Raw genomic sequence first — 15,690 nt, 5'->3', positions numbered from 1 at the left:
GGGCGCTCCATTTGTGTATGTTTGGGTGGCTTAGTTGGAAAAGCTCATTAAAAGTTAAATATCTCCAAAACTACAAAACATTTTCAAGTAAAACATTCATTGAATTATAAAAAGTAGGCTATGAATAGAGTTTCTAGGTTTACGTGTTTTTTTGAGGCGCTCAAATCTGCCATTGAGCCCCATGTTAATTTTTTGAATTTTGTAAAGACTATTATCTCTAAAACCATGAAACATTTCAAATATTCATTTTCAGGCAAACATTTCCACAGTAAGCTGAACATGATAACGTTTGAACGGTGTTTCTAGGTGTACGTTTGTAGCTCTAGTAGCCTGCCAAAGTTTGGACTTTTTCCATTGACAATGCATTGGGCGCTTAAAATTAAATATAAAAAAACCACCGACAAATTATTTCAAAGTAAAAGTCTCAAGCATGCATGTCCATAGTAAGGTTAATTTTGAATGTGTGATTTTACTTTGACATGTTTTGTAGTTTTGGAGATAATTAACTTTTAAAACCCACATCTGATAACTTTGGCACCTCGCTGTTCCTTCATACTTTAACTTGATTCAAAATTCAAAAATTCCACCTTACTGTGGACATGTATGTTTGAGATTTTTACTTGAAATAATTTGTAGTTTTTTAAATATTTAACTTTAAGCGCCCAATGCATTGTCAATGACAATGGCCTTTTAAAGGAGAGATAAATCAAGCCATCAGTGTCAATTGCTCAGATGCAGAGGTACCAGTGCTGGGGTTTGATCCCATGACCTTTTGATGATGAGTCAAGAGCATTTCCAACAGAGCTACCATAACTCAGAAAGTGTGAGTGCCCAATGCATTCATTATATGTTTGCGTAGAAAATTCCAAAGTAGTGCATCATTGAACTCTGGGAAGACTGGGGTTTGAATATGGCAACTCTGAGCCGAATAACTAATCAGTAGACCACTACACCACCACTCAAGCCCTAAAGAATGATCAGCCAGGGGCCCTCACGGGGGTTAATCCGTCCCTGAGGCAACCGATCAAGCTCACCAAACCACTGCGGCAAGGCACCTTTGGGCCTTCAGCAGGTGCCTCCTAGTGCTTTTGAGTTGTTCTTTTGTATTTTAGCCTTGAAATGTTTGAACTTGAAGGAGGACTTGGATTTGAACATGGAGTCTGATTGTCAAACAACCACTACACCATCACTCAATTGCTCTGTACAGTTGTCTCTTTTTGCTGGACTATAAGCCGCACCTGAATATAAGCCGCACCAGCTAAATTTAGTAAAATTAATCATGATCTGAAATGGCAAATCTTTGAGTAGCAGCAGCGCTGTAGAGAGATCTCTCTCTATAGCGCGCAATGAGGGCCTCTCCAACTCTTTTTTCCCGGGCTGAATCAGGGGCCCAGCAAGCATGTCCCTGCACTGCACCAAGGCACCTTTGGGCCCTTGACTGGTTTCTCCTCATGCTTTTGAGATGTTCTTCTCGGTGGAGCCAGGGATCGAACCAGGGAACTTCGGGTTCCAAGAGGGCAACTCTAATGTGCGTGTGCATGTGTGAGCTGTCCCATACCTACTGTAGTACCACTGGGAGAAATACAACAATGTACGAACACAGCAACAACATTTGTGAACTGTTGTTATAAATGAAGGTTAGCCAATGGGATACAACCACCTTAAAGGTGTATTCAGTGAGAATGAAAGTGGCCAGGGGGCTTCTTCTTCTCATCTTGTCCCTTACTGGCCTTACATCGTGGAAATGTTTAGTTTTTATAGATTCTTTACACCATTGTAATGTTCTCGTTTTGATCATTAGACCCAATCTCTGAATATCGGTAGGCCTACGTATCCAGCTTCAGGATATGTATGATACTGATTTACTATGAGACTGTGGCATTTTATGAGTTCAGTAGTTTATAATCTAGGCATTTAGCAGACGTTCTTAATTCAGAGCGACTGTGGTTCTCAAAACAATTATTTTGACCATCATAACTAAACATCATAACATAACTACGGCCATATGCTGATTGGTCAAGGACTGGCTGGCCACCTCTGAAAACCAAATCTAGCTATGCTCGTAACCATGGTGGAAGTCCTTATATGGTCAGCACACATTCTAGTGAGGAGAATGAATGGAAAATGTACCAATTATATTTTTATTTGAATGAAATACAATCACTGAATATACCTTTAAGGACTACCAATCATTATGTGTTTCTGTGACAGAAAATAAACATTAATTGCAAATTGTAAGCCATTTTTTCAAATTTGCAATGTGACATAGCTCTGTTTACACAATGCTGTACCCACTTCAACTGTACATACTTTCCCCATTTGTCTTATGTTTTCCCTTGCCGTTAAAGCTGAATTGAACTGAGTGTGCGTGCGTGCGTGCGTGCGTGCGTGCGTGTGCGCGCGTGTGTGTGTGTGTGTGTGTGTGTGTGTGTGTGCATGTGTGCATGCTTTCTTCATGTGATTAGTTGAACGTAAAGGCATAAACAAATATTGTACTGCATGGAAAATACCAAACATTTCTCAGTTCATCCTATAAGGCAAGGGTTCCTCAAAGTGGGTGCCTCGCTGTAGGTTTATCTATATGAGTATTGTTATTCAAGTAGAGACATGCACTCAAACACACGCGCAAACACGCACACACGCACGTGCAGTCGTGCACCACACACACACACACACACACACACACACACACACACACACACACACACACACACACACACACACACACACACACACACACAAACACACACACACACACACACACACACACACACACACACACACACACACACACACACACACACACACACACACACACAGCAGTCATAGGCCAGACAGGGTCAGGCAGAGGGCGAGACATTTATGAGGTGTAGATATTTGTGCAGGGAAGCATTCCTGGCATTGACACTGCAGGGCGACACAGTCTGCATGCTGAGCAACCTGCAACCAGGGTTATTATGGTTAACTAAAAGACTAACAAAAACTGGAATTGACAAAACATTTTAGTTAACTGAAAGAATTAAATAAAAAACTAAATATGTATCATAAAAATTATGTAACTAATTGAAATTGCGTGTTAAAAATACTGACAAACTAAAAACAAAATGTCCTTAGTTTTAGTCTAATCCAATATTTTTCATCAAACATTTTGAAAATACTGTAGTCGTGCTGCACAAGCTCACAACACGTTGCGTGAGCTTGTAGAATCAACGGTTCTCAGCAAAGAGATTGGGTGAAGAGGCAGAAAATTAGCAGACTCGATTCATACTCCACTTTTAGAGTCGAATTTCTTTCGGCTCTCTCCAAACTACAGCATGATGTCATTCAGAGGTTCGAGGGGCGCCGGGTACCGTCATTAATTCGGCTGTTCGGTGCTGCCAAGATTTTGTTACTCCACGAACCAAACCGAAATAAATTCGGCTGGAGGAGTATGCATCGGCCCTGAGAATAGAGCTCTGGTTGACCCCGGTCACCTATAGGTTTAAGTCACACATGGGCAACTGGCGGCCCGGGGACCACATGCGGCCCCCACCTTCACTTAATGCAGCCCGCAGGTTAATACCGTAATACTGATATATTATTGATTTCAGCTACAATTCCAAACATGACCTGCTTTAATTCCGCCAGTCTATATTAGTAGCTTAATGCCTAGTATAGTAGTAATAAAATGTATTTTTTTTATGTCCAATGTATTTGTATTTAGGTTCATAAAGTTAACATGAGTATATAACTAAATGCGTTTGAAATAAAATCAAATTGTTATATTTCAGGATTCCAATTAAAAAACAAAAAAAAACAATTCAGGATTCCAATTCAAAAGAAGCAAAAATAGCCGATCTACAAGCTCAAAACGCATCGCAGCGCGATGCGTTTTGAGCTTGTAGATCTGCTATTTTTTGCTTCTATTGTATGTGATATACTGTAATGACAAAGTAGGATGTAGCAATATGCAATGTGGCCCTCTGGAATGAAGGTGGAAATATAGTGGCCCTCACCATCATAAAAGTTGCCCACCCCTGGTTTAAGTGGTTAAGTATCGTAGTGTACGCTTTGTTATGTATCCGATTGCATTTTAATTTGTCAACTAATATTCAATCAATGAGTATTATATCGGAGTGAAATTTGCCGTAGTGGCATCGTCGACTTGACTCAAAAGTAGAAAATCCTCCAAATATGACCTTGTTTTTGCCTATCCAGACGCCAGACGGACCTTATCTCGCCGACGTTATCTGCCTAGCACAAGAGTCAGGGAGGTAATGAACCAGAGCCATCTCACAACATACTGTACTGTACAGCATGACGATCGTCTCCAAACACTCCCACTCCTTTCCCATCGTTATCCTGAACCCCCGGCTGGCAGCGAGTGTGGGAGTCCCTCGTGCCCGCATGCATGCCGCCCCTCTCAGGGGTGTCACAAGGGGGGCGGGGGGGAAGTGGGACTGAGTTACTAGGGCCCAAGGCGGAGGGGCCTTAATCATTTTATACTTTAGCTATTGAAAAATAGCAGATATACAAGCTCACAGCGCGGCACCGAGTGCCGCGCTGCGAGCTTGTAGATCTGCTATTTTTGAGAAGTTGTGAAAATGTGTGCAAATCTTTGAATATTGTGTATTTTTTAAGCCAACATTTGTAACTCAAATTTTGCTTCTGGGGGGGTCCCTGCAACTAAATATTTTGAGATGGGGGTCCGTGGCCAAATAAATACATGTCATTTTGGGGGTCCTTCACATGACAAGGTTTGAGCAACACTGACATACTGTAGAGACATTGGTTTTTCAAAAAACCTTATAAAGGATTTGAATATTCAAAGACTTTTTGATGATTTCTCAAAAATAGCAGATCTACAAGCTTGTATATCTGCTATTTTTCAATAGTTAAAGTATAAAGCACTGCGTAATAATGCGTTTCTCCGGTTCCCCCTATATGAAGAACAGTCATGGGGGGGGCCCGCAATGAATCCTTGTACCCATGGGGGCCCAGAATTTGGTGTGACACCCCTGGGCCCCCTCTGACGCAGGAAAGGGCCAGGCAGGGCTCCGACACGGGGCAGTGGCCGTGGCCAACACAAAGGCTATAGCAGCGGTAAACAGCCAGTGTTTGTGTTCGCTGCGGCCACTGCTGGAGTGATGACTGATGTGCCCATTAACCTCCATGTGGGCAGAGGGGGAGGGGGGGCAGGGGGTGGGGGTGGTGTCGCCGGGGGGTCTCGACGCTGGACACAAAGACCCCTAGGGCCAAACAGTGAAAGGTCACTGACCCATATTGTGCCTCCCCGGAGCTATGCGAGCAGCGGGTTTATTGCGCTGTTTTCAGAGATGGCCTTTGTCAAGTGTGATGTGCAGAAACACGAATGCACAGACGATAAGGTTGTTGTGGCTGGTGTGTGGTAGGATTCTATCTGGCTGTCATTCAGTGTTATATGAGTTAAAAAAAAGGATCTCAATTTAAATAAGTCATGTGATGTGCTTTCTTGAGTGTGTCCTTTTAGTTGACTTTGAACCAGTGAACTGTACTGTCATGAAACTGTACCAAACTTCAAAAAAATTCTTCAATCAATCAATCAATCAATCAATTTGATGTACCTCAGGGGTTTCAACAAGGGGGTCCGGGACCCTATTATATAGGCTATAGGGGGTCCTCAGACCTATGTATGTGGGGCTGCCAAATCTTTGTGTGATAGGAATTTGTTTTTGACATTAACCACTTGAACCCTATAGCACGACGGAGCGTCCCTATTCTGATAACTTTAGACAAAAATAGCAGATCTACAAGCTGTGATTTTCAGCAAAGAGGTTTGTTGTCGAGGGAACAAAAAGAGCAGACTACAAAGTGAAAGGTCAAGTATTTAGGGTTCAAGTGGATACATGAAAATGCACATCAACATGAAGGTGCTGTTAAACAAGTTTTAAAGCTATCTATGAAAAAATATTGATAATCTGCAACACAATTTTATACAATGTAGTGGGGGGTCCCTGCTTCATATCTCTCTCTCTCTCTCAGCTAGGGGACTCTTGGTCTTAAAGACCCCTGGTTCTCCAGGCAGGCAGAGGACACATTGTTGGGACTGCATAATTCTGCATTATGCAAGGTCCTGTACAGTAAACTGTGTCAACGAACAACAAAAAATATCTTCACAAAAATGCAAGCAACCAGTTGTCTATCTGAAGCAGGGCGTTTCATGTTCCACCAGAGAGCGCCCTCTTTTATGACCGACCGTACAGTATATCGTTGTTGTGGGGTGGAAACCTTCTATCTCCAAGTTTCAAATTTTTACGTTCTTTCGCAAAGTAAAGCTCTGCTTCATCATACAAGGCCGTCGCACAAAAGTAGTGAAAACAGCAGATCTACAAGCACACAACGCCTCGCAACGCCTCGCGGTGCGAGGCGTTGTGTGCTTGTAGATTGGCTGTTTTCACTAGTTTGAATCATTTTTAAATGATAAATGCAAAACGAACGGTTTTGGACATACAAGGTTTTCACCCGACAACGACGATATATCCACTCAGAAATATTGCTAGTACGCACACCGCAGGGATCAGAAATAAGCAGGCTATCAAATAGAAATAAAGGTGTTTCAAGTTTTGATATTTATTTTTTTATATGCCATCTATAAAAATCTTACTAAAACACTTTACATTTTTTTTTTTTTTAAATGTAAAATTTCCAACGCAAATACAGAATTTACACATTTACATTTCTTTAAGACATTAACACTCCGCCATACAGTCCCCTTCCCCCACCCCTCCCCCAGGGCCCAGAACAAAATAGGACTTCATCATTACTCAAAAAAATAACTATGACATAAGTTGGTCATTTAGTGTGGGTTCATCTCGGGGTATAAAGTGAGTTTTGCACCCAACCCCTCATTTAGACACATTTAACAGGGAAGCCAATTCCTTTCAAATAAAAAATATAATAAACATCATCAATGAATCACTGAAATTCACATACGTTTTTTGAGAATTAGTCAACATCTAAAATATTTACAGAGCTTAGCAGGGAAACTCGATATACATTTCTGATACTTCGACACATTTGTATATTTAATTCCTAAGAACCAAAAAAGGCGTACTTAATCTTAGTTGAATCAATGGATGTAACATCACATCGTCTTTTTTTTTATATATATATATTATTGTTTTTTTCCACTCTCCATTTTTAACACGTTGACAAACTCAGTAATGGACAAAAGCACCATTGCACTATAAAATCAGGTTTCTGTCTTTGGTGCTGATGGACCCTTTGGACAAGCAAATGTTATTTATTTCTAAGGCATTAGCTTGGCCTAATTATCTAACCTTAAAATATCCGACAATTATAGCACCCAAGAAGACTCTCCACAGCTACTCATAAGGCCTGTCTCTGTCATTTGGAGACTTTGAGAGATTTTCAAATCGTTAGTACGGGACGGGACATTCAAATATTACCCATAATGGCCTCGTTCTGGCACACACAAGCGCACGAGCGCGCGCACACACACACACACACGCACGCACACACGGCTTAGAGTGATAACAACTGAGTATTTTCCTTTTCGGTAATTTCCCAGTTTGATGCTTAGCAAGGTGGTTCTCAACCTTTTCAGGCCGTGACCCCCAAAATAATCATATTTTAACTGGGAACCCCCCCCACCCCCCCCCCACCCTGACGAGCACTAAGAGTTGAGGCATTTCATTTTGTATAACACGGTTCTATTGTGAAAATAGCCGATCTACATGCTCACAACGCCTCGCAACGCGAGGCATTGTGAGCATGTAGATCGGCTATTTTCACAATTTCTGCCTTTAATATTTGACCAATGTTTAATTTGTAATTTTAGAGGTATTAAAAAGTCCTCAAATTGTCATTATAGAAATGTGCAGAAAACCTCATATACACTTAAACGTTATGCCAGTTTGTTTACTGTTGAGAGAGAAAACAATGTTGCACATTAAGTTCAATCATCTGGGGACCGCCCCAAAATAATTTGGGGACCCGACCCACAGGTTGAGAAACACTGGCTTACTTAGCACAGCATTGATTTACGGTTGAGGAGAACAACACAGAAAAACAAATCTTAAAATAGAAGGGAGAGGAGAGGTGGGAGAATAGCTGGGATTATCAGGAAACCCTTGATGATGATGAGGGGGAAAAATGAAAAGGCAGGAGCCAGTAAGATGAAGGGAACCAGGGGCGTCACAAGGGTGTGGGGGGGAGAGTGGGAATGAGTTACTTGGGCCCAAGGTAGAGGGGCCTGGAATTATTTAGCTATTGAAAAATAGCAGATATACAAGCTCACAGCGCGGCACCGAGTGCCGCGCTGCGAGCTTGTAAGATCTGCTATTTTGGGAAAAGTTATGAAAATGTGAGCAAATCTTTGAATGTATGTATTTTTTTAAGGGAACATTTCTAACTCAAATTTTGCTTCTGGGGCGCTCCCTGGAACTAAATATTTTGAGACGGGGGTTCCGTGGCCAAATACATATCATTTTGGGGGGGTCCTTCACATGAAAAGGTTTGAGCAGCACTGACATAGAAACATAGGTTTTTCAAAAAAAACCTTAGAAGGATTTGAAATATTATTCAAAGACTATCGTCACGATTTTTCAAAAAATAGCAGATCTACAAGCTCGCAGCGCGGCACTCGGTGCCGCGCTGTGAGCTTGTATATCTGCTATTTTTTCAATAGTTAAAGTACCCAGGGCCCAGAATTTGGTGCGACACCCCTGACGGGAACACAGTGAAAACAACAGAAAGCATTCAGAGAGTGTCGTGGATGAGAAGAATCCAGTGTTGCTTTATTTCTTTTCACTAGTTGGCCTCTACGACAAAGACCAGGGTTTTTCTTTTATTAAGAAATGTAAATGTGACATCACGCCAAGACGAAAAAACAAAACAAAAAACAACAATGTCACATTCTCATAATAAAGCGCTCTTGGCGTGACGAGCAAACAGCAACATCGACAATAAATTAAAAAAGAAAACAGAAACAAATGTGATGAACAAAATAAAAATGTACAAAATAAAAATGTGTGAACGACAAAAGAATACTCAGGATTGCATATCAAACAATGTAAGACAAAAAAAAAAAAAAGACTTGACAAAAAATGTACTTGGCACCGATAAAATAAACTTAAGAAATATTCAGATTGAGGTGAACCTATTCTAAGTGACTCTGATTGTCCTTCACAGTTAAGAGTATGTATTTTTGTACTGTACAAAAGAGAACACAGATGGGCTGATGAAACTATAATGGAGAAATTCCAAAGAAACGTCAATACTCAACCCTCCCTACTTTGCCAGTACCGTGACCTTCTGTCACTTCCTGTCCAGGTGGCCGTTCGCTTCATAACTCTTTGCGCTAAACAAAGCCAGCAGGTGCATGTGCAAGAAAAACCATTGTCACAATGCAAAGCCAATACAATATAATAGCGGAGGACAAAAAGTATACACAAATTTACCCAGTGATTTCTGATTCGATTTTTTTCAGTATAGGTGCTTGAGATATCTTAAATTTAAATAAAGTAAATATAGATCTTATATAGACACTTTGGTATTTCACAGGCCTTAATTGTGTTGAAATGTGCACTTTTTTCCAGTGCAGCGCAACACGTGTTTTTCCTTAACAGACCTTGTCTTTTCTTTTTCTTCTAAATCGTTCTAAATCAAGTTGTGTGGACATGATTATAGTGATGCCAGGACACTCATCACACACAGACATTGTGTCAACACGTACAGTGTATCGTCACTGTCGGGCAGAAACCTCGTATCTCCAAGTTTCAAATTGGTAATCTTTTTTCGCAAAGTAAAGCACTGCTTCATCATACAAGGCCATCGCACAAAAGTAGTGAAAACAGCAGATCAACAAGCACACAACGCCTCGCGGCGCGAGGCGTTGTGTGCTTGTATCGGCTGTTTCCACTAGTTTGGATCATTTTAAAATGATAAATACAAAACGAACGGTTTTGGAGATACACGGTTTCCACCCGACGACGATATTGACCTTGTTAGGGGCTATCTTAAGGATCCTTCAGACTATGCGGCGTCGCGCGCTGAAAATGTCAGATGTGCAAGCTGACAGCACGCTGTGTTGCGATGTGTTTCGAGCTTGTAGATCGGCTATTTTCGCCGTGACATACATTAGGCACCAAAACAAGCGTAAATCCTCGCTTTGTCGCATGACCCTTTGTCAGCCAAAGAAAAACTCTGTCTTTCCAGAGCGACTCACATCATCAATTTTCGTTTCTATTGACCGACGCTCGTCGAAAGGGTCGTGCAGACCGCCTATAAATTAAGCCTTAGCCTTAATTCTTCCATGACCCGTGATTGCAGCCCACTGGTATCTGCCTGGCGTTGGTGACCAAAATGAAAGGTACATAAATAAAAAGGTGTTTTAAAAAATAGGACATCAAATATGCAACATACTGAACATAACACAACATTTCTTTATTTTTTTTACAAAAAGCCACTTGACCTATATTCTTTTTTAACAGGATGACCCCTCTCTCTCAGAGAGTGAATCTTGTCCCGTTACAGACTAAATCCTTCGCTCTTTGACTGTGCTGTCTGTCTGTCTGTCTGTTTGTTTCCCTCCCTCTCTCTCTTTCTCTGAATCTCTCTATCTCTCAGCAGGGCATGTGCAGTGCAACACTATCTTCAATCTTATATTACCCAAAGCAACAAAAAAAAAGCAAGCAAAAACAAAAGAAAAGAAAAGATATTCTACACCCATAGAAAAATAAATCAATTGCAAACATGGAAAGATACCTCTTATATATATATACAATAGACTTCTATATAAAATAGCTTTTATGTACATATAGACAACAGACGACAATATCACGACTCGATAATTGAACTGTACAATGCGCACCTGAACAGTCAAGACAGGCGAGAGGTACTGAAGTGTATGGCTTGATTGGAAAGGATTCAAAAAGAGATATTTACAGACATCAAAGGTTTATCTACAGTACACGCTGTACACAATTTTCAACATCCCTGGAATGATGAGGTCTGGGGGGAGAAAGCCGTTCTCCCCCAACGCCTCCCGCCTCACTTCTTCTTCCTCCCTCATTCCCTTAGGTAAGGCTACCTCAAAGAATTGGTCCTCGGAGACCAGGGCGGGGAAAAAAAAACCTTCTGGTACCTTAGCAAATGTTCAACGTAACTCTTCCACTCTCCTTTTGGTGACCTAAATGACGGTTGGGAGGAGCGCTGGTTTTTCCCGAAAAACCAGACGCAAAGTTTTCAGTCGCGTTACTAGTGATCTTTTTCTTATTTTCTTAAGGAGATGAGAATAGACCCGGCGGACAAAAAGCAGGTCAGAGAATACTAGGTTGCTGGTCAGGTGAAACCAGACTTTCTTACACTGTATTAGTTCTCAAAGAAAGGGTGGGCGTTGCCAGATCTGTGTTCGTAGCCGACGGTGATTCCCTTTGCCGTGAAGGGAAATGCCTGATTTTCAGCACTGCCGTGTCGCTCGCCCAACAAAAATAGCAGATCTGCAAGCTCACGGTGCGACCCGTCGAGCTTGTAGGACGGCTATTTCCGCGTTGTGACGAGCAACGGCGAGCGACAAAGTATAAAATCCCCCTTTAAGGCCCGTGTGCTACAGCAGTGTTTCTCAAAGTGTATTCCAGGGACTCTGTGGGTTCCTTTAGGGAGGTCTAAATTGACCCATAAAAGTCTGTAACTCAGACAGTGTACAAATGGAACCAAATGGACCCGTTCGTACACTGTCAGAGTTAAGGGGAGACCTTGAAAGTTTGAGAACCACTGTGCCACAGTGCGTAGCCTCACACTACCTGCCACGGACGCCTGGGGGAAACAGCTCTCTTCTACCTAAGTGCCGATGGGTCCTTCAGGTCAGACTTCAGTAGTATATCCTCCTCACGGGGAAGAAGGGGAGTGGGGGGGGGGGGGGGGTTTGGCCTCAGCAGAGGATGGACACCCCCTCAGCAGTGACCAGCTGGCCGCTGGTGGGGTCGTAGGTCCCGGCCAGGTAGTAGAGGTTGGGGGATTGTGCGGCGCCGCCGCCGCCGCCGGGCCTCTGGCCGCGGGTCAGCCGCTCGTACTCCGCCCTGCTCACCACCTGGCACTTATGGGAGATTGTCTGGACGTCGTTTTCATCCTCGTGGCACGACTGGTACAGGGCGTGCTGCAGGACAGACACAAGAAAACACAACCCCACACACGTTCATTTTTGTTGCTTCGGTGCAAGGCTCATATAAAGACGAGTTGTCAAGTTACTGAAATGCTGGTTTTAAAATCTTGAAAATCTTCAAAGCTCACACAACGCGATGCATTGTGAGCTTGTGGGCTATTGTTATTATCTGTGCACAACACCATATATATATAAAGAAAAAGAAAAGAAAAAAAATATATAGTGGTCAATACATTTCTTGATATTTAAAAAAGTATAAAAAATGAAAATCTGTGTCTTACTCGAAAAAGTAATCAATAGCATAATCACTAAGAGAATAATTGCATATCGTCACTGTCAGGCAGAAACCTTTTCCCCCGTAAATTAAAGCTCTACTTCATACAAAAGTGTCGCACAAAAGCATTGAAAATAGCCGATCTGCAAGCACACAACGCGTGTGCTTGCAGATCTGCTAGTTCAATACTTTTAAATCATTTGTTTTGGACATACAAGGTTTCCACCCGACAACGACGATATATATTACATAACACAGGGTTCCCACACATTTCTACAGATTAATTTCCAAAACTTTTCCAGAATATTTAACCCGGTTTCCAGGACTATATAACAATAATTCAGCTCAATAACGAGTCGCTTACTCCTATGCGCAATACCCAAATATAGGTAGTGTATGCCAGTGGTTCTCAACCTTTTCAGGCCGTGACCCCCGGAATAATCATATTTGAAGAGAGTTGAGGAATTTTGTATAACACGGTTTTATTGTGAAAATAGCAGATCTACATGCTCACAACGCCTCGCAACGCAATGTCTCACAATGTCTGCCTCTAATATTTGCAATTTGGCCCATGTTTAATTTGTCATTTCAGAGGTATTAACAAAATCAATAACCAAAGACAATGCATAGCTAATTTTTCCAGGACCTTCCAGGACCCTTGATAAATTCCAAAACCTTTCCAGTACTGGAAAAATATTTTTCTAATTTCAAAATATTTCCAGGAATTTCATGACCGTGGGAAGTCTGGGAACCCTGTGCATAACAGTTTGTGGGCGGCCCTGCTGACCTTGCCGTCGCGGTGCCTCTTGCCCAGCTTGGTCTCCTCGGGGTGGTAGAACCACTTGACCTTGACCACCATGCTGGAGGTCCAGGACTCCCACAGGTTCTCGATGCGGCCCACGTAGGGGAGGTGGGGCCGGCCGGCCGACAGGAACACGGCACAGTCCCCCACCGTCACCGTGTCTTTGCCTCGCACGATGGCCTTGTAGAACAGCTTCCTGGCTTTCCCCTTCAGACCACGCCTCTGTGGGGGAAACCACCGCGGTGACAGAAACAGGAATGAATGTTAAGTTGTATCGGGGCGTTCCAAAACCATTGTTTGACTTAAAGGAGTAGTTCACCCCCAAAATGGGGACCCGTTTCGAAACGGGTCCCCATCCGGAATCAATGGGGGTAAATTTACTCGAATCAAATTTTTGTCTTAGGAATGTGATAAAAAACAAAAAATATTATTGAACTCTACCCTCCGTGGCATGAGTAATCAATATAAAAAGTAATTTTGGGGGTGAACTACTCCTTTAATGATTTATTTTAAAATGTCTGGAATCCTTTTGAAAAAATGTTTCAAAATGTATGGAATTTGCTTTGAAAACGTATGAAATGTTTAAAGGGATATTTAACTTTCAAGGTAAAGGGAATATCCGCACTCTCTTGAGTCATTTCTTCACGTAGATATTTATTTCCTATTATAAACAGCAGCATAGTCTCACCAGAGAAACAGACGGACTGGTGGCCTTCCTCAGCGTTTCAAAACATTTTTTACATATTTAACTTTCAAACATGTTTGGTATCATTTTAACGTCCGCTAAAGTTTTTAAGTTGCTTGAATCAGTATTTAGATATATTCATTTTCTCAGACACTCAAGTTACAATAGGTTTATATAGGAAGGGGGCATGTCTGAATAAAATAATATTATGTTTAAAAAAAACTAAATTATGGGTCGCAATCATTTACTTATTCCTGTGACCCGAAAATGGGTCCCGACTCCCAGCCTATTGTTTGGGAAACATAGAGTAATATAGCATGGGAAAAGTATGTGTAAGTAATTACGTGTTTGAGTGTGTAGACTGTAGAGTATGTCATGCTCTCCTCCTCAGCTCAATGGGCTTGTTGTGGGGTTCAATCCCCTGGCTGCGTCATGCCAAACACTATAAAAATGGTGCCCAATGCCTCCCTTCTTGGCACTGGGCATGGGGGTGAGTCCCAACTGTCCCTACTGTACTTGTACATCAAGCCGCTTCACGCCAACAGAAACAGGAGATAATTGATGTTCCTGGCCTTGTGGGCCACACATGGCCCGGGAACCGTCGGTTCCCACAGCCAAGGGTGTTGCACCAAATTCTGGGCCTTGGGTACAAGGATTCACTCACATTTTGTGCTTTAACTATTGAAAAATAGCAGATCTACAAGCTCATAGCGCGGCACCGCTGCAAGCTTCTAGATCTGCTATTTTAGAAAAACCGTGAAAATTTGTGCAAGTCTTTGAATATTTCAAATCCTTCTGAAGTTTTGTTTTCTGTGTCAGTGGTGCTCAAACCTTTTCATGTGAAGGACATTTTAGTTACAAATGTTTGCTTCAAAAAATACATTATATTCAAAGATTTGCACACATTTTCACGACTTTTCATTTTGTCAATAGCTAAAGTATAAAATAATGAAGGCCCCCTCCACCTTGGGCCCTAGTAACTCAGTCCCACTTCCCCCCCCCCTTGTGACGCCCCTGGTTCCCACAGCTCCTTACTACCCTCCTCCTCACCTGCGTGGGGTTTCCTGACCACCTCCACATCTGCCGCCCTGAGAGGAAGGCGGACATCTTGGGCCGGGGGGGCATCAGGCAGTCGTCTGGCAGCATCCTGGGCTTCTTCAGCAGCTCCTTGGGGGGTCTGGAGGTGGCGGAGCCGCCGCCGCTGCACTCCTTCCGTTTCAGGGACTTGCTGCCGCTGTTGGAGACGTGGTGGTGGTCGGCGACGGGGCCTCCTTTGGCGTTGGCCACGGCCATGGCTTTGGCCACGAAGGAGTGGCGGTGCGGCGGTCCCGAGGTGGTGGCTGCGGCGGTGGCGCCGGGGGGCGGCTCGGTGGGCTGCAGCAGCCCCCGGTGGGAGGACAGGCAGCCCCGCAGCATCAGGGCCGAGGCGTCCTCGTCCTTGGGAAGCAGGCATTAGGGGTGTAACGATACATTTTAAAAGCGATTCGATACATATCACGATACATGGTTGACGATACGATACATGGACGATATTGGTTCATTCATGGCGATACGATACGATTCGATTCAATGATTTAAAATCGATATAGTAACTATTTAGCAAAGACATTAAATCTGTGTGAAAGGTGTGGATAGTGCAGGTTTTTAAAGGAAACATGTATTATTATGGATATAAATAAGTAAACGCAGTGATTATCTGCCAAAAACATGGACATTGTATATTGACAAACCTGCACCTTGAGATGAACCCAGAGATTACACACATTTATCGATAGATATAGAAAGGA

The 15,690-nt window shown here is 42.6% G+C and overlaps 1 protein-coding gene across 1 annotated transcript in view; it reads right to left on the bottom strand.

Annotated features, from left to right (window-relative positions):
- Positions 1-11,911: 11,911 nt before the first annotated feature.
- Positions 11,912-15,690, bottom strand: part of bahcc1a (BAH domain and coiled-coil containing 1a) — a gene marked incomplete at both ends in the record, with an annotated part of 170,256 nt that continues 166,477 nt past the window's right edge. Inside the window, 3 exon segments of the mRNA XM_080723352.1 lie at positions 11,912-12,136; positions 13,204-13,440; positions 14,954-15,340. Of these exon segments, the coding sequence (XP_080579478.1) occupies positions 11,912-12,136; positions 13,204-13,440; positions 14,954-15,340 (849 nt within the window).

This window comes from Nannobrachium achirus, assembly GCF_963921795.1.
Source record: "Nannobrachium achirus genome assembly, chromosome: 4".
Classification (NCBI taxonomy): domain Eukaryota; kingdom Metazoa; phylum Chordata; class Actinopteri; order Myctophiformes; family Myctophidae; genus Nannobrachium; species Nannobrachium achirus.
The sequence above is the reverse complement of the archived record's forward strand: the minus strand, read 5'-3'. Positions and strand labels throughout refer to the sequence as shown.